The sequence below is a fragment of the Dendropsophus ebraccatus genome, chromosome 5 (genome assembly GCF_027789765.1).
Source record: "Dendropsophus ebraccatus isolate aDenEbr1 chromosome 5, aDenEbr1.pat, whole genome shotgun sequence".
NCBI lineage: Eukaryota > Metazoa > Chordata > Amphibia > Anura > Hylidae > Dendropsophus > Dendropsophus ebraccatus.
In genome coordinates, this window is record NC_091458.1 from 132825565 (window position 1) to 132842492 (window position 16928).

A 16928-nucleotide genomic window follows, 5' to 3' on the forward strand; every position below is an offset into this window, starting at 1 on the left:
GTCAGCTGACTTTCTTTTGGAGACCATTACGGAAAATATTTTTATTTTGTATATTATACTGTTACCTAAATATATCCAAGCAGAACCTTACATCTTATGTCTACTACTAAGTAGTACAGACTAAAAGTAATATGTAGTGACAACTGTGCATCATACAGTAGCCCTACGTATCACTTTTTAGAATGAGAGCCAATTCAATGCTGACAATCCTGGTCCTGATGTATCTTTCCAACTGCTGTAAAAACAAACACTTAGCAGTACACAAGAGGTTTGCAAATGCACAAAACAATTGTAAAGGAGAACATAGAGGAATAAAACCAGGCTAAGAATAACTCTTCACCACAGGATCTTCATACTCAGCACATAAAATAGTGTAGGCGGGAGGCAGGTCAGTATTTAACCTGCCAATAGGTGGGAACCTTTAAGACAAGATCATAAAATAAAGACACGATTTGCACCTTCTAGCTGAATAACAGATATTACTGGAAATTACTACTACCAAAATAGCATTGTTTATACGTCAAACGGAAAGGTTATAAAAGGTGAGCGAAAAACAGAAGACAGAAATCTTAGCTTGAGCAATGTTTGTTGCACTCTTCATTACACACATCCTGTAATTCGCAACTATAATTACCGACAGGGACACAATGAAAATCACAGGATCTCCTTCGGGAAAAGTTGCCACTATCAAATCATGTTTTAAAGACTTCTCGCCAAGTCCAAGTGAAACTTTTTTTATGCATTAGTTAGAGATGGTGCAGAGTTTATAACGTTGAATATCTCGTCAGGTCTTTGTAATGAATCTGCCTTCATATATTTACAGCTAAACTAATGAGAAACCTTCTAGACTGTACAGATCTACATTTTGCCTTTAAACGGTATGCCGGTTAAAGATAAAGATTAAAAAAAAAAAAATCAGTTTATTGCATTTTATGCCTTTCTGTTTATTCATACTTCTAAAGTCTCTACGTCTCTGGAAGACAAAGTGGCCAACATCTGACATCAGTGAGAAACAAAATCAAAAAGTTGAGGTAGCCATACACATTAGATAGAAGTAGGTTGTTGGTTAAACAACTGTGTAAAAAAAATGGTTACCATTTTGCAGATACAGTCATACATATTCTAGTCCATATTACCTGTCACACATTTTCAAATTTGTCGTACAGGACATAACCAATGGCACCAAGCAAATGACCAAAAAACTTCTTGTGAACAGATTACCTTACCTGGATGAAAGATCTTTAGTTCAACTATCAGATGGAAATTTCAAACACAGCAATCTTCTTTTAAGACAACAACAGTCTGCAATTAGGCCACTACAACAATTGTTTGTTAAATTTCACCAAATAACAATAGTTTTGGTTTTAAATGTCCCCATACACCTTCGATAACTGATGGCCGAACAATCATTTGGCCATCAGTTATACTGTATCTCCCGATCGGCTCCCGTCTTTGCCATACACAAGAATGTTGTACACGGCCAAGTGTTCTTGTGTTTTCTTTTTTTTTCGGTAAGGGGAAGGCTAAGCCATAGCGTGAGCGCTCTCACTGTGAATTATCTCTACCGAAACAAAAATCTTCCATCAAGCCCACCATTATCTCCATCAACATCCGGAGAACCCCATACAGCTTAGATTGACAACTGAACTTACCATGAGTAGTAGGCATGACTCATGGTAAGTTCAGTTGTCAATCTAAGCTGTATAGGGGTTCTCCGGATGTTGATGGAGATAATGGTCGGGCTTGATGGAAGATTTTTGTTTCTGTAGAGCTAATCCACAGTGAGAGGTCAAGGTCTAAGTTGTAGGGGACTTTTCCCATTTAATTTCATCAACTTTAATCTAATGTATATGGGGGCTTTTGGACTTCAAGAAGCACAAGTACTTGTTTACAAGGAGGTAAGATCTGCCAAGAGGGTCTTAAGGTGGTATTACAAAGAGGAAGTTTTCTTCTCCCTCATTCCCGGCTCACTGTCTGTGCTAGTATATGCACAGACAGCAAGCAAGGCAGAGTAGGGAGGAGCAGTAGATCATTTAGGCTGCCTCTTGAAGTCAGCCATGGTCTGCTACTGGCGCTAATATTGCACGGAGCGAAAAGCAGCAGACTGTCATTGACATAATCGGGATATTTCAGCATGTTGAAAAACCACGAAAAACCAACATTGTATATGTAGGCTGATTGTTACCTTTAAGCATGCACTAGCATGCAGCAAAACAATTATGGGGCTAAATGGCCAGTAATTAGCCACATAAGGCTGATAACCGTTTCATGTAATAGGGCCATCACAGTGGCCTATCTCCCTCATTCTTTTGAAATAAATAGCAAACTACAATATTCATGTTTAGGCTGGGTTCACACTATGTATATTTGAGGCTGTATTTGTGAGGCTGTATAGCAACCAAAACCAGGAGTGGATTGAAAACACAGAAAGGATCTGTTCACATAATGTTGTAATTGAGTGGATGGCCGTCATTTAATGGCAAATATTTGCTGTTATTTTAAAACAACGGCTGTTATATTGAAATAATGGAAGTTATTTACCGTTATATGGCGGCCATCCACTCAATTTCAACATTGTGTGAACAGATCCTTTCTGGGTTTTCAATCCACTCCTGGTTTTGGTTGCTATGAGGACCTGACATGAGGACCAAATACAGCCTGAAATATACATAGTGTGAACCCAGCCTTATAGTGTACACAAGAGAGTATAAAGCAGGAAACTGTTAAATAGTTGAGAGTAGTAAAGTATACTCATGAGTAGAAAGATGTTCTGTGCATGTTAAAAATGTCCTAATAGCTACAATTTTATATCATAAATTGGTTACTTTTGCATTCATTGAAAATATCTTGTGTATTGTAATGATCTTAAAAAGTATTTTTAGTTTACAACATATGTTTTCATGATAATCTATATCTCTTCTAACAGCCCCATGTGGTGGACATCTGACTGCTCCGAGTGGGATGATTCTGTCCCCTGGGTGGCCTGGGTTCTACAAGGACTCCTTGAACTGTGTTTGGGTTCTTGAAGCACAACCTGGATACCCCATAAAAATCACATTTGACAAGTAAGTTAAGGCATTAATTCTCTGACCAAAGTGACTTTGATGTATATTTTCAATAACTGTCGTCTGGCCAACAGTTGTCTCTCCTGACTTTCACATGCACATGAACGTTGGTCACATATTTTTTCAAAGAAGAGGCATAAACATGACTTAAAAGATAAAGAAGAGGGTGTATCCTTGTGTAAAGTAATTGTGTCCTGGGTAAACGGTAGCATGCTCACCTAAAATTGAAGATTTATTCAATACAAGCCACAACTCTGTAACAAAGAAAAGTTCATGTAATATCATTTATATTATAGAACAGAATAGAATTATATTATAGAAAAGAATAAAAAAGAAAATTACAAATACAAAGATATTATACTTGGACAAAAACACAATGGACACTGTTGTATGTATCTTTACAAATAGATCAATTGTAATACTACACTATATATTAGATAAAAAGAAGATATTAATTGATCTCTCTCTGGTCCTTTTGTTCTTATTATCGTATTTTCCTTGTCTTTTCTACCCAAAGTGAATTACAACTGGTAGAACATTTTTAGGTTTCTCCAAATCATTAATGTGTGCATCTTTCAAGACTTTTGATTCATCTCTCCCATATATTCGTTTTCAATGTAGAGACATTTTAAGTAAGTTAAAGTAAATTTAAAAGGTTAAAAAACTGCACAATAAAACGTGTTTAATCTGGAATTAACAGCATCTGATTGATGATGGATAATCAATAATGCAGAATGATTTGACATCTATAGTAAAGGATTTATACTTCTACATTTCGTTCTCTGCCTCTGTCTTTCTGAATCTTGTGCTGCTATCAGTAAGTTCTCTGTTAGATTAAAAGTGCTGGACTACCACAACTTCTGGATGAATTGATATTTCTGTACTTTATAGGCTTAATTCCAAAATATAAAATAACCATAGATATGATACAAAAAATAAAAATTAAATAAAAAAGATCTCTGATATTCTACTAAATATAGTCTTATAGATCTGTTTTTTTCGTGTGTGTGTGTGAGGTTAGTACATGGAGATTTTTTTTCTGTAAAAGCCTTACAGATAATTAGTTATTTTTTGTTTGTTTGTTTGTTTGTTTGTTTTTACAATAGTAAAACAGCAAAAAAAGCTATTCACTCTGCTTATGTGTGTCACGGCCGCGGCGGCGTCCCATGCTCCGGGCCGCCGCCGCGACCTCCCCCCGTCTCATGCAGCTGCCGGGGTCCCGGTGCAGGGACCCGGCGCTGCTACACGTTCGGCCCCGGGGGGCGCCTCACCTCTCCACGCTCCTGTCTCTCGCTGTGCCGGCCGGCGCGCGCGTCCCCGCCTCCTAGGGCGCGCGCGCGCCGGCTGTCTCAGATTTAAAGGGGCAGTGCGCTCCTAATTGGTAGTTGCACCAATCACTCCCCTATAAATCCCAGCATGCCCTGTCCCCTGTGTTGGAGCCTCTACATGCTTCCCATAGCGTTTGGCCCAGCTCCCTGTTGTTCCTGTGTCCTGTCCGTTACCTGGTCCCTAGTCCCTGTTCCTGGTTCCTGTTCCCCTGTCACTCCACCTGTTCCTGTGTCCAGCCTGTCACGTGCTCTCTCATCTGCAGACTATTGCCTGTGCCATCTCCTGCCACGCCTCGCCTGCCGACACCAGCAACCAAGCCAGGGGTAGCGACCTGGGGGTCGCCTGCCGCAGCAAGTCCATCCCGCCTTGCGGCGGGCTCTGGTGAAAACCAGCGGCCCCTTAGACTCCGCTCCCTGGTGAGGTTTGTGCCATCGCTGGTGCCGGTCCAGTGGATCCACTACTCCGGGCGTTACAGTAGGCTCCAACCATGGATCTCGGCGAGGTGCCTGATATCCGCGAGGTAGCCCGAGTGGTCGCCCTACAAGCTCAACAGATTCAGCAACAGTCACAGCTGATTCAACAACTGACTGCAGCCGTTCAACAGCATACCACAGCTCAGCAGTCATCACCTCCGGCAGCCTCTTCAAAACTACGACTGGCTCTCCCAAGTAAATATGGAGGTGACCCCAAGTTGTGCAGAGGGTTCCTGACCCAATGCACTATGTACATCGAACTTTTAAGCAGTCAGTTTGCCACCGAGCGCTCTAAAGTGGCTTTCATTATCAGCCTATTGGAGGGAAGAGCTCTGGCCTGGGCCACGCCACTATGGGACCGTAATGATCCGGTTGCTGCCAATTTTCGAATCTTCCTGGACGAGTTCCGCTCTGTCTTTGAGGAACCTGCCCGTGCGTCTTCGGCTGAGACTGCTCTCCTCAATTTATCCCAAGGGACTTCCTCCGTTGGTGACTACGCCATCCAGTTCCGCACCCTGGCTGCGGAACTAGACTGGAATGAGGCCGCGCTGATTGCCACCTTTAAAAAGGGCCTGTCCAGCCAAGTGAAGGATGTGCTCGCTGCCCGGGATCTGCCTACCTCCTTGAACGATCTTATTCTACTGGCTACCAGAGTCTACACCAGGTTTTCCGAGAGAGAGGAGGAGGTCCGGCAAGGACGGCGTCTAAGTCTGCCCCGTCGCCATCCTCGGCTGGCACCGGTGTTCCAGAATCCTGTTGCTCCTATGTCCCAGTCGCTTCCAGAGGTTCCTATGCAGGTGGAACGTGTTCGCCTGACGACTGATGAGAGGAACCGTCGACTGGACCAGAATCTCTGCCTCTATTGCGGTGGCGCGGATCACTATCGGCAGAGATGTCCCCAACGCCCTCAGCGTCCGGGAAACGCCCGCACCTAGGTCCGGTGGGAGAGGCCTCCCTAGGTGTGAATGCCACCTCTCCAAGGTTGACTATGCCCGTCTCCATCCAGACACCCTCTGGGCAAGTTTTCCAGACGACTGCCCTCATCGACTCTGGCTCTGCTGGCAGTTTCATCTCTGCTTCATTGGTCCAAAGATGGCGGCTACCCGTGATCCAGCTAGCCCAACCCCGGTCTATCTCTTCGGTTACGGGGGAGGTTCTTATCGAAGCGGTGTACAGCCAGACGGCACCCCTAGTCCTCCAGGTGGGAGCCTTACATCAGGAGAAGATCTCCTTCTATGTCTTGCGCCATTCCTCTTCCAACCTCCTGCTGGGGCTTCCTTGGCTGCAAATCCATACCCCTAAGCTGGACTGGAGAACTGGGGAGGTTCTCAGCTGGGGTCAGGACTGTCATAACCGGTGTCTGAGATCTCCTCAACCCAAGTGCTCTACAAGGTCACCTGCTTGTGTCAAGCCTCTATCCGGGCTACCGGAGGACTACCAAGACTTTGTCGATGTTTTCTCGGCCAAGGAGGCGGACTCACTACCACCTCATCGGGCCTATGATTGCCCTATAGACCTCCTTCCTGGGGCTTCTCCTCCACGTGGCCGAGTATACCCTCTCTCTGTGCCCGAGACTGAGGCCATGTCCTCCTACATCCAGGAGAACTTACAAAAGGGCTTCATCCGCAAATCCACGTCTCCAGCTGGCGCCGGATTTTTCTTTGTTCAGAAGAAGGACGGTTCCCTCCGCCCATGCATAGACTATCGGGGTTTAAATAAGGTGACCGTTAAAAACCGCTATCCTCTTCCGCTTATTCCGGAACTATTCGACCGTCTTCGTGGAGCAAAGATCTTCTCCAAGCTGGATCTCAGGGGAGCGTATAACTTGGTCCGAATTCGTAAGGGAGACGAATGGAAGACCGCTTTCAACACCAGGGATGGGCACTACGAATATCTGGTCATGCCATTCGGCCTATGCAATGCCCCAGCGGTCTTCCAGGAATTCGTGAACGATATCTTCCGAGACCTCCTCTATGTCTGCGTCATTGTTTATTTGGACGACATTTTGGTCTTCTCCCCGGACCAGCAGACTCATGTGGCACAAGTGCGTCAGGTTCTACGAAGACTACGGGCCAATCATCTATACGCCAAGCTTGAGAAGTGTGTTTTCCATCAGCGCAGTCTTCCATTTCTTGGCTATATCGTCTCCGATCAGGGCCTACAAATGGATCCAGCCAAGCTCGCAGCTGTCCTTCAATGGCCACGCCCGGTGGGACTTAGAGCTATCCAACGTTTCCTGGGCTTCGCCAACTATTACCGGCAATTCATCCCTCACTTCTCTACCCTGGTCGCACCCATTGTGGCTCTCACTAAAAAGAAGGCGGACCCCAGACGTTGGCCTCCAGAGGCCGAACAAGCCTTCAATAGCCTCAAGTCTGCCTTTGCCTCCGCTCCTGCCCTAGTCCGCCCGGATGTTTCCAGGCCGTTTTCTCTCGAGGTCGATGCTTCTTCTGTGGGCGCAGGAGCCGTTCTCTCGCAAAGGGACACATCAGGCAAGACCAGAACCTGTGGGTTCTTCTCTAAGACTTTCTCCCCTGCCGAGAGGAACTATACCATTGGGGATCGTGAACTCCTGGCCATTAAGTTGGCACTGGAGGAGTGGCGTCATCTATTAGAGGGGGCTAAACACCCGGTTAACATCTACACGGACCACAAGAACCTCCTCTACCTCCAATCGGCTCAACGCCTCAATCCCAGGCAGGCTCGGTGGTCCCTCTTCTTCTCTCGGTTCAACTATACCATCCACTTCCGTCCAGCCGAGAAGAATCTAAAGGCCGATGCATTATCCCGAGCATCCGATGTCATGGGGCAAGAGGAATCTCCTCGTCACATAATACCTCCCGACCGCCTAGTACCAGTTGCCACTTCTGCTCTGCAGAGTCTGCCTCCCGGGAAGACTTATGTGCGCCCCGCACTCCGTAAACGCATCTTGAAGTGGGGGCATTCCTCTTTGGTAGCCGGGCATCCAGGAGCCCAAAAGACCGGGCAATTGATCTCCCGTCACTACTGGTGGCCCAATCTACTCCAGGATGTCAAGGATTTTGTGGCCTCCTGTGCAGTCTGTGCCAGGAATAAATCTCCCCGTCTAAGACCTGCCGGCCTACTATTGCCCTTGCCAGTCCCGGATCATCCCTGGCACCACATTGGGATGGATTTCATCACTGACCTACCTCCATCTGCGGGCAATACAGTTATTTGGGTGGTGACGGACCGCTTTTCTAAAATGGCTCACTTCGTGGCCCTTCCTGGTCTGCCCTCTGCTCCTCGTCTGGCTCAGTTGTTCTTCCGACACATCTTTCGCCTGCATGGACTTCCTCTTCACATTGTGTCCGACCGAGGCTCTCAATTTGTCTCTAAATTTTGGCGTGCCCTATGCTCGCAACTCCACGTGAAGCTGGACTTCTCATCGGCCTATCATCCTCAAACCAACGGGCAAGTGGAGAGAGTCAATCAGATTCTGGGTAACTACCTACGCCATTTTGTTTCAAGCCGCCAAGACAACTGGTCCGATCTACTCCCATGGGCAGAATTCTCTTATAACCACTTGGACTCGACTTCCACAGGCAAGTCCCCTTTCTATGTGGTCTACGGACATCATCCTCGTCCTCCTCTGCCTCTCTCTCCATCCTCTGAAGTCCCAGCCGTGGAGGAGTTGTTATCTGACCTGCAATCGATCTGGGAACAAACTCGACAGTCCTTACTCAAAGCCTCTGAACGCATGAAGGACCAGGCTGATAAGAAGAGGAGACCTGCCAAGAATTTTCTCCCAGGTGACAAAGTCTGGCTCTCGGCCAAATATGTCAGACTCAAGATCCCCAGCTACAAGTTGGGTCCTCGATTCCTCGGTCCTTTCTCGGTGCTAAGACGCATCAACCCTGTCACCTACAAACTCCGCCTACCCCCCACTATGCGGATTCCGAACTCCTTCCATGTTTCCCTCTTAAAACCAGTGGTCCTGAACCGGTTCTCCGATAGATCTTCGTTCTCTGCTCCTCAAGCCGTCTCTGACGACGTCTACGCTGTTAAGGACATTCTGGCCATGAAGACTGTCAGAGGGAGAAGGTTCTTCCTGGTGGACTGGAAAGGTTTTGGTCCTGAGGAGAGGTCCTGGGAACCCGAGGCTAACATCCTGGACCAAGATCTCATCAAAAGGTTCCTGCAGGTTAGAAAGAGGGGGAGGCCAAAGGGGGGGGGTACTGTCACGGCCGCGGCGGCGTCCCATGCTCCGGGCCGCCGCCGCGACCTCCCCCCGTCTCATGCAGCTGCCGGGGTCCCGGTGCAGGGACCCGGCGCTGCTACACGTTCGGCCCCGGGGGGCGCCTCACCTCTCCACGCTCCTGTCTCTCGCTGTGCCGGCCGGCGCGCGCGTCCCCGCCTCCTAGGGCGCGCGCGCGCCGGCTGTCTCAGATTTAAAGGGGCAGTGCGCTCCTAATTGGTAGTTGCACCAATCACTCCCCTATAAATCCCAGCATGCCCTGTCCCCTGTGTTGGAGCCTCTACATGCTTCCCATAGCGTTTGGCCCAGCTCCCTGTTGTTCCTGTGTCCTGTCCGTTACCTGGTCCCTAGTCCCTGTTCCTGGTTCCTGTTCCCCTGTCACTCCACCTGTTCCTGTGTCCAGCCTGTCACGTGCTCTCTCATCTGCAGACTATTGCCTGTGCCATCTCCTGCCACGCCTCGCCTGCCGACACCAGCAACCAAGCCAGGGGTAGCGACCTGGGGGTCGCCTGCCGCAGCAAGTCCATCCCGCCTTGCGGCGGGCTCTGGTGAAAACCAGCGGCCCCTTAGACTCCGCTCCCTGGTGAGGTTTGTGCCATCGCTGGTGCCGGTCCAGTGGATCCACTACTCCGGGCGTTACAATGTGAGGTTCATTGGTATTAACACTCGGGCATTGAAAAATGCTCAACTTGAGTAGTGAACACTTGAGCATTTAAAGGAAACCATTCAGCCCAATTGGGCTGATATTGTCCCATGGAGAACTGTATAAAGCTCATGTGCAGCCCGCAACATGTACTGCTTTATATGGAAGAAAATGAAGTTTTATTTCCCAGGCATTCAGCAGGCATAGGCGAGCAGGTAGTCATCTGGGTGGCTCCCCGCCCATGTGTAGTCACTGCCTGTCAGCACGCTCAGTGGGGATGATTGACAAGCAGAGAGCAATGACTAGACATGGGCAGAAGACACCCATATGACTACCTTCCTGTCTCTGCTGGGGAATAAAACTTCAGCTGTGGTCGGTTCGTGCTGCGGGCTGCACAGGAGCTTTATAGATGACTCCAGGGAACAATAACAACCCAATTGGCTGATTGGTTCCCTTTAAGTGCTCACTCAACACTAATCATTAGGCTAATGCTTTACTAATACTTTATGATTGGTGGGGATTCTATACCAATATTGATGATAAAGTGACAGCCCCACTGATTTAGCCTTACATCCTGCTGCACATCTCCAGTCACTTGAATTAAGCTGCTTCTCTATACTAAGAAAATCCCATACGATATGCCTACAGCACTAGCCAAACATTTGAATACACCTTTTCATTTCACGTTTTTCTTGTTCTTTTTATTTTTTCTGCTTTGCGGATTCATATTATAAATAAGAAAACTATAAAGGAACACATTCGGAATTAAGAAGTAAACAAAAAAGTTAAACTAGAATATGTTGTATATTTTATATTCTTCAAAGTAGCCCAGTTTTGCTTTGATGACAGCTTTGCACACTCTTGGCATTCTGTAAACAAGTTTTAAGAGGTAGTCACCTGTAAGGTTTTCTATTAATATGTATGCCTCGTCAAGAGATAATCGGTGGAATATTTTTGACTTCATTATGTGTTTGAGAGGTATAAGAAGAATTAGAACACAGTTTCATACAGAGTTTAGCTCTACTGTTCTAATTCATATTATGGCAAGAAACACTCAAGAAAGTAATGAGGAACCAAAGTCCATCTCTACTTCAAGGTCAATCAATTAGGAAAATTTCAAGAACTTTGAAGGTATTGTCAAGCGTCATCATGAAAGCCATCAAATGCTATGATGAAACTAAGAAACGTCCCAGAAAACTAACACCAGAGTTACCTCCCCTGTAGAGGAAAGGTTCATTAGAGCTACCAGCCTCAGAACCTGCAAATTAATAGCATCACAAATTAGAACCCAAATAAATGCTTCACAGAGAGGCCTTTATGACCTAATTGCTGCAAAGAAGCTACTATTGAGTAGAGATGATCGAACAGCGGAAAATCTTAGGTTCTATAGAACTGGAACCTTGTTGCACCTTCTGCATTTGATTCCCGATGCCTTACCGGTCCATGGGGAAGGAGGAGACAGCCCAGGTACCGCCTGGAATTCTGGGATTCAGCCTAGGTAATAGGCTGTATACCGGAATTCAAGGCGGTACCCGGGCTGTCTCCTCCTTCCCCACGGACCAGGAAGGCATCAGAACTCAAATGCGGAAGGTTCGACAAGGTTCGAGTTCTATAGAACCTAAGATTTTCCGCTGTTCGATCATCCCTACTATTAAGGAACATTAACAGAGGAGGAGTGTGATGGTGTGGGGGTGCCTTACTGGTGACATGGTTTTGGTATATATTGAAAATCCAGTATGGCTATCAAAACATTCTGCAGGAACATGCCATCCTATCTGGTTTTTAGTTAGTGGGACCATTTGTTTAAACACAATCATGTGCTATGTAGGGGACAGAGGAAAGTAATGGAGTGTTGTGTCAGATAACTTGGCTGCCACAATCACCTGACCTAAACCCAACTTGGACATCTTTATCCTCAATTAGTGCAGTAGTGCAGGCTACAGCTGGCAGGTGCTGAATATCACAAGCATTCCAGAGGTCGTTCCCTCAATGGGTCAAAGCTCTATTTATAATCTTACATGTTTTTCACCGGTTTTCTTCCCAGTTCATATTTTGTAACTCTAAAAAGGGAGTCTTCCACTTTAAACCTTAGCTGTATAATATTACGTGGTCCATCAGCCATGGAGATGTCTTGCTTACCAATGCAGGTAATAAAATAACTGACAGAGGAAGACCAATGATGATTATCACTTTACCACTATTTATAATATAACTGGGTTGGCCCCTATAAGCTATACCCAACAGTGAGAAGAGACTGATGTCATTTTTCTCTCTACGCAGGTTCAAGACTGAAGTAAATTATGACACACTGGAGGTGCGAGATGGAAAGTCTTATTCTTCTCCATTGATTGGTGTCTATGATGGGACGCAGGTTCCCCAATTTCTGATCAGTACCAGCAACTTCCTCTACCTCCTCTTTAGCACTGACAAGAGCCACTCTGATGTTGGGTTCCAAATTCGATATGAAAGTAAGCCATATCTTTATTTGATGAACTGTATTATCCCTGCTATACCCATTTTACGACAATCCAGAAGAACTGCATTTCATACAAGCTCTAACGTGCTACATTTTCTGTATTGATCAAAGAGAAAAAAAAGAGTCAATTTGCTTGTATTTTGATTAAAAATAATAACCGCCACCCAATGAAAAGGATGAATATGGAGGCAAATCATGCAGGAATTGTTCATTTGTGTAGCGGTAAGCTCAGCAGGCAGGGTGGTGCACCCCTCAAATATAGAGAAATTGGCGTCATTGTGTTAGCTGTGCTGCTGCATGGCGTTTGAAGAACTTAAATCTATTAGAAGCTGTTTCCCACTCTGCAGTCTGATCATCTTTATTGATTTTCTTTTACTATAACAACTGGAGTAATGACTTCTGGACAGCATTATTGAATAAGAAAGCTGCTTTTATTTCTCCTTAATTTGGAGTCTTTTTCCTTATGCTTTCAATAAGAACTGTTAGGAGACGATTTCCCAGAGTCCTCTACTTTTTCAATGTATGGGCGCATTTCACTTGTTTCCTCTACAAATAACATACATATGGCTGGAAAAGTGTTACTGTATCTTATCATTTAGTATCATCGTATGCGGATATTTTTCCTGCACAGTCCCCGGGCAAATTAATTAAAATTCCTAATAACACGCTGCATGTAGAAACTACAGCCATAGTGCAGTCTGATGTGCCATGTGTTTGGATATATAGTTGTGTCCACATATACTTTACCTTATGTTTTATTTACTTAAGGACTATGGGGGAGATTTATCAAACATGGTGTAAAGTAGAATTGGCTCAGTTGCCCCTAGCAACCAATCAGATTCCACCTTTGATTCCTCACAGACTCTTTGTAAAATGAAAGGTGGAATCTGATTGGTTGCTAGGGACAACAGAGCCAGTTTCACTTTACACCATGTTTCATAAATCTCCTCCTTTATTTCTAACTATGCACATTTATCACAATATTAGGGCAATATGTTAGACCATGCAAAAGGCTTAGATTAGGTAAAATACACGTTCAACAATCCCCCTCCCTGGAGACTAAAAATCTGTTCCATACTTGTTATTAATTTATCAGTCTCCTTCCCTGAGTTCTGAGTCTGCTGCCTTCTGCTCAATACCTAGAAAGCTGTGTCTGAGCTGTATCTAGCCAGCATCACAGAGTGCAGAAACAGCTGGGCAGGGACATGAGTGTCTATGAAGGGAGGGGGAGAAGGAGTTAAGAGCGGGGAGTGAGAGAACAGCTCAGACACAGTTTTCTGTGTCTTGAGCAGATGGAAGCAGACTGAAGCTGGGCCGGTAAAATCAGCAGGGGTAACAGGGAGCTGCAGGGGGGGGGGGGCTGCCTAGTAGATCGTGAAATCATCCAGGCAGCCCATAGGAGATAGCGGTGGTCTGCCGGAGCAGATTGTTGCAAGGCTGATCATTTGTGTTTAAGCCTGTTGAAAGATAATAATCAGCCAACATTGTGCATGAAGGCTGATCCTTGTTTTCTATTACGTGAAGTAGTTATCGTCCCTGGCGGCCGAATACGGCTGATAGTCGCTTAGTGTAATAGGGCCTTTAGAACTCGGAGAACGGAACTTATAAAGTAAAGTTAAAGTATTGTGCCTTTTGCCTATATTTTGCCTAACCAGATATTCCCTTTAGGTTCTGGATATCCACACATAGAAATACAGCCCATCCATCTTGTGACAGAGAGTGTCAAATCATAGTGTTGTTAAAAGTTGGTAATCTCACACTCTATATCCCAGAGATAGGTTAAGAAAGAAAACAACTGTATCCTTAGAGGTTCATCCTTTATATATAACAAATTTTTAAGTTAACCTGTTCTTTACTGGAAAGTTGTCCTTCTAAGGCAGCAAATCCTAGTTTTAGTACATAGATCCTTCTATATTTATTTTAGCAAAATACAAAAAAAGCGGGAGCTAAACACTAAAGTTTTCCAGCAAAGAAATGGTTAACCTTAAAAAAAATGGCATTAGGTCCTTATGGTTATTGTCACAGATATTTTTGTCATGCAGTAAACACTATAAAAAACTTGTATTTATTAAAATATTTCTCTACAAGACGGTGGAAACTCTAATAGGTTTCTTAAGAAAGAAAATTGCAATTTTTAATTAAGTCTTGCTGTGCTGCCTGAGAGTACTGCCTTGGGATAACCTCGTGAAGACCTGCCCCAGAAAATAGTCAAAAACCTTCTTGTTATGACTACATGCACAATGACAGCAGCCATACTTATATCTAATTAATGTATTTCCTAGCTCCAAGACATCTGGTAGGAAGATTTGACTTTGCTTGTCATCTAAGATTTTAAGTTAATACTTTATTTCTAGATTACTTTTTTTCATACCAAAGGTGCAAAGAGAAGCTTATAAATACAAAGGCAGACCAATAGAGAATATCCAGTGACCTCAGGCTATGATTATCCAAAACTCCACGGAGAATGCTTGTTCTTAGCAGCTTTAGTTCCTTTCACCATTATGTAACTTTCGTAAACTTTGTCTTTGTTTAGAGTCGATTACGTCAACTAATAAAACCAACATCAGAACAATCTACTGCGACTAAGGGTACTTTTAGACAGAGAGATTTCTCGGCCACACACGAACACCAATCGTCAAGATTGGCAGCTGATTGGCTGGGCCATTACATGGCACGAGAAATCGAGCAGGAGGGCTGCATGAACAATCCTTGTATCATTCATGCAGCCCTGGAAAACTGGCAGCACAGACATGTATATATCCGAGCTGTCGGTTTTTAGATCACAAGCAGTGATCTGGTACCTTGCTCACTAGTCCTTCTGCTTCCTGTATCTTCAGGCTCTGCCTCCTCCAGCTATCAATCCTTCCAGAGGAGGCAGCGGCTTAAAATTATAGCACCAGCGGGAGGACTGGAGAGCCGGATGCTGGATCACAAGTAGCATGGCTGATAGCTGTAGACTGCTTGTGACCTGGAAACTGACAGCAATGATATATACATATCTGTGCTGTTATTTTCTCTTTCTCTTTCCTGGCCACACACAGATGCACGTCCGATAAAGATACATTTTTAAAGGGAACCTGTCACCGGGGACGTGGGCACAAAGCTCACCCGACCCCCTGGTGCAGCCCCCGGATACTTACCCTTTCCGGCAAGTCGTGCTCCTAAAGCTGGTACCGGGACGAAGATATCAGCGCCCGAAGCCGTGCACGCGCTGTATGCAAATTACCTGAGATGAGTCCGATGCCCATAGAGAATGAATGGAGCCATCATTCTCTATGGGTATCAGACTCATCTCTGCAGCACGCACACACGCACAGCTTTAGGCGTCCCGGGACCGGCTCCAGGAGCGGGACTCGCCAGAAAGTAAGTATCTAGGGGCTGCACCTGGAGTCAGATGGGCTCTGTGCCCGCGTCCGCGGTGACAGGTTCCCTTTAAAGGAAACACAAAAGATGCGATGAGCCAATTATTGGTCTTCGGCTGACCTTCTGCCACTATGACACAGGCCCGATTAACGGCGGCAGGGGCATTTGTAGTGACACTCCTAGCCGATAAATGGCCGTGTAAAAGGACCCTAATAGCAGGTTTTTCTATAAGGTGCCATTCAAAAGAAAATAATCCATATTGTAGTGAGACCATTGTATCCTGAAGGTTGGAGAGATACACAGATCAAGCTCCATAGGCTAAAAAAGAAGATAGAGATATCTCTCAGTCACAAATCCTTAAATATTTTTTGAGATCAAACAACATTGTGCAAATTCACTTTTGGAAGCTCTGCTCCTGGCAGCATAAATTACATTTTACTGTAAGGGAAACTTAGTGCCATATCCTACACATACAGTAAATGATATGGAAGAGGAACTCGCTCTACTAATATACTGGGATAACATAATAAAAAAAACTACATAAAAGAGTAGAAATGGCTCCATGCATCTCTTCAAAAGACTTACCACAATAACAGAGCAGCAATGTAGTCCTTTATGCGGTATATATGGTTCTGCCAAGGGTAGAGTGATGGATCTCCAGCCGAGAATGTTCTTGTGACATTTCTGTAAAATATAATTTACCATTACCTAGGTAACTTGTTGATAAAGGCAGAAACGTTCATCAATACCCCCATTGACTATAGGTACATAATACCATACTTGTTAAAGGTGTTAACCTCACAAACTTTTTTTCATAATCTTTTCAGCTGTAAAACTGCAGTCCGATCACTGCCTTGATCCAGGAATCCCAGTTAATGGTCAGCGTCATGGCAATGATTTTTATGTTGGAGCTCTTGTGACTTTCAGCTGTGATTCAGGTTATACCCTCAGTGATGACCAGGCGCTGGAATGTGAGCCCAACTTTCAGTGGAGTCGACCACTACCAAGCTGCGAAGGTATAGTTTGACATATAGACATTGCAAGAATATAAGTGTAAAGTGCTTCATGCGCCAATCCCAAAAACAACATGTAAAAAAAAAAATTTACATTGTACTTGGAGCACAACAATCAAACAAGCTTGAGAAGATTAACCTAGTTAAAGTTCAAAATGTGTTCTTTCTATACATTCTAAGGGCCCTTGCACACCGAGTTAATCACAAGAATAAGCTCTGGCGGATTCAGTGCGCGCTCTCACTTAAACATCTGGCCGTCCCATAGACTCCATTCTATGATCGGGCAAATTCCGCGGTCCACCCAAAGAATTGACGTTTCACTTCTTTGGGCAGACAACGGAATCCCCTGC

The 16928-nt window shown here is 45.1% G+C and overlaps 1 protein-coding gene across 1 annotated transcript in view; it reads left to right on the forward strand.

Moving 5' to 3' along the window:
- Positions 1–16928, forward strand: part of CSMD2 (CUB and Sushi multiple domains 2) — a 325249-nt gene that overhangs the window by 163431 nt on the left and 144890 nt on the right. Inside the window, exons 12-14 of the mRNA XM_069972975.1 lie at positions 2927–3065; positions 12007–12194; positions 16393–16581. Coding sequence (XP_069829076.1) covers positions 2927–3065; positions 12007–12194; positions 16393–16581 — 516 coding nt within the window. The remainder of the gene's footprint in view (positions 1–2926; positions 3066–12006; positions 12195–16392; positions 16582–16928) is intronic.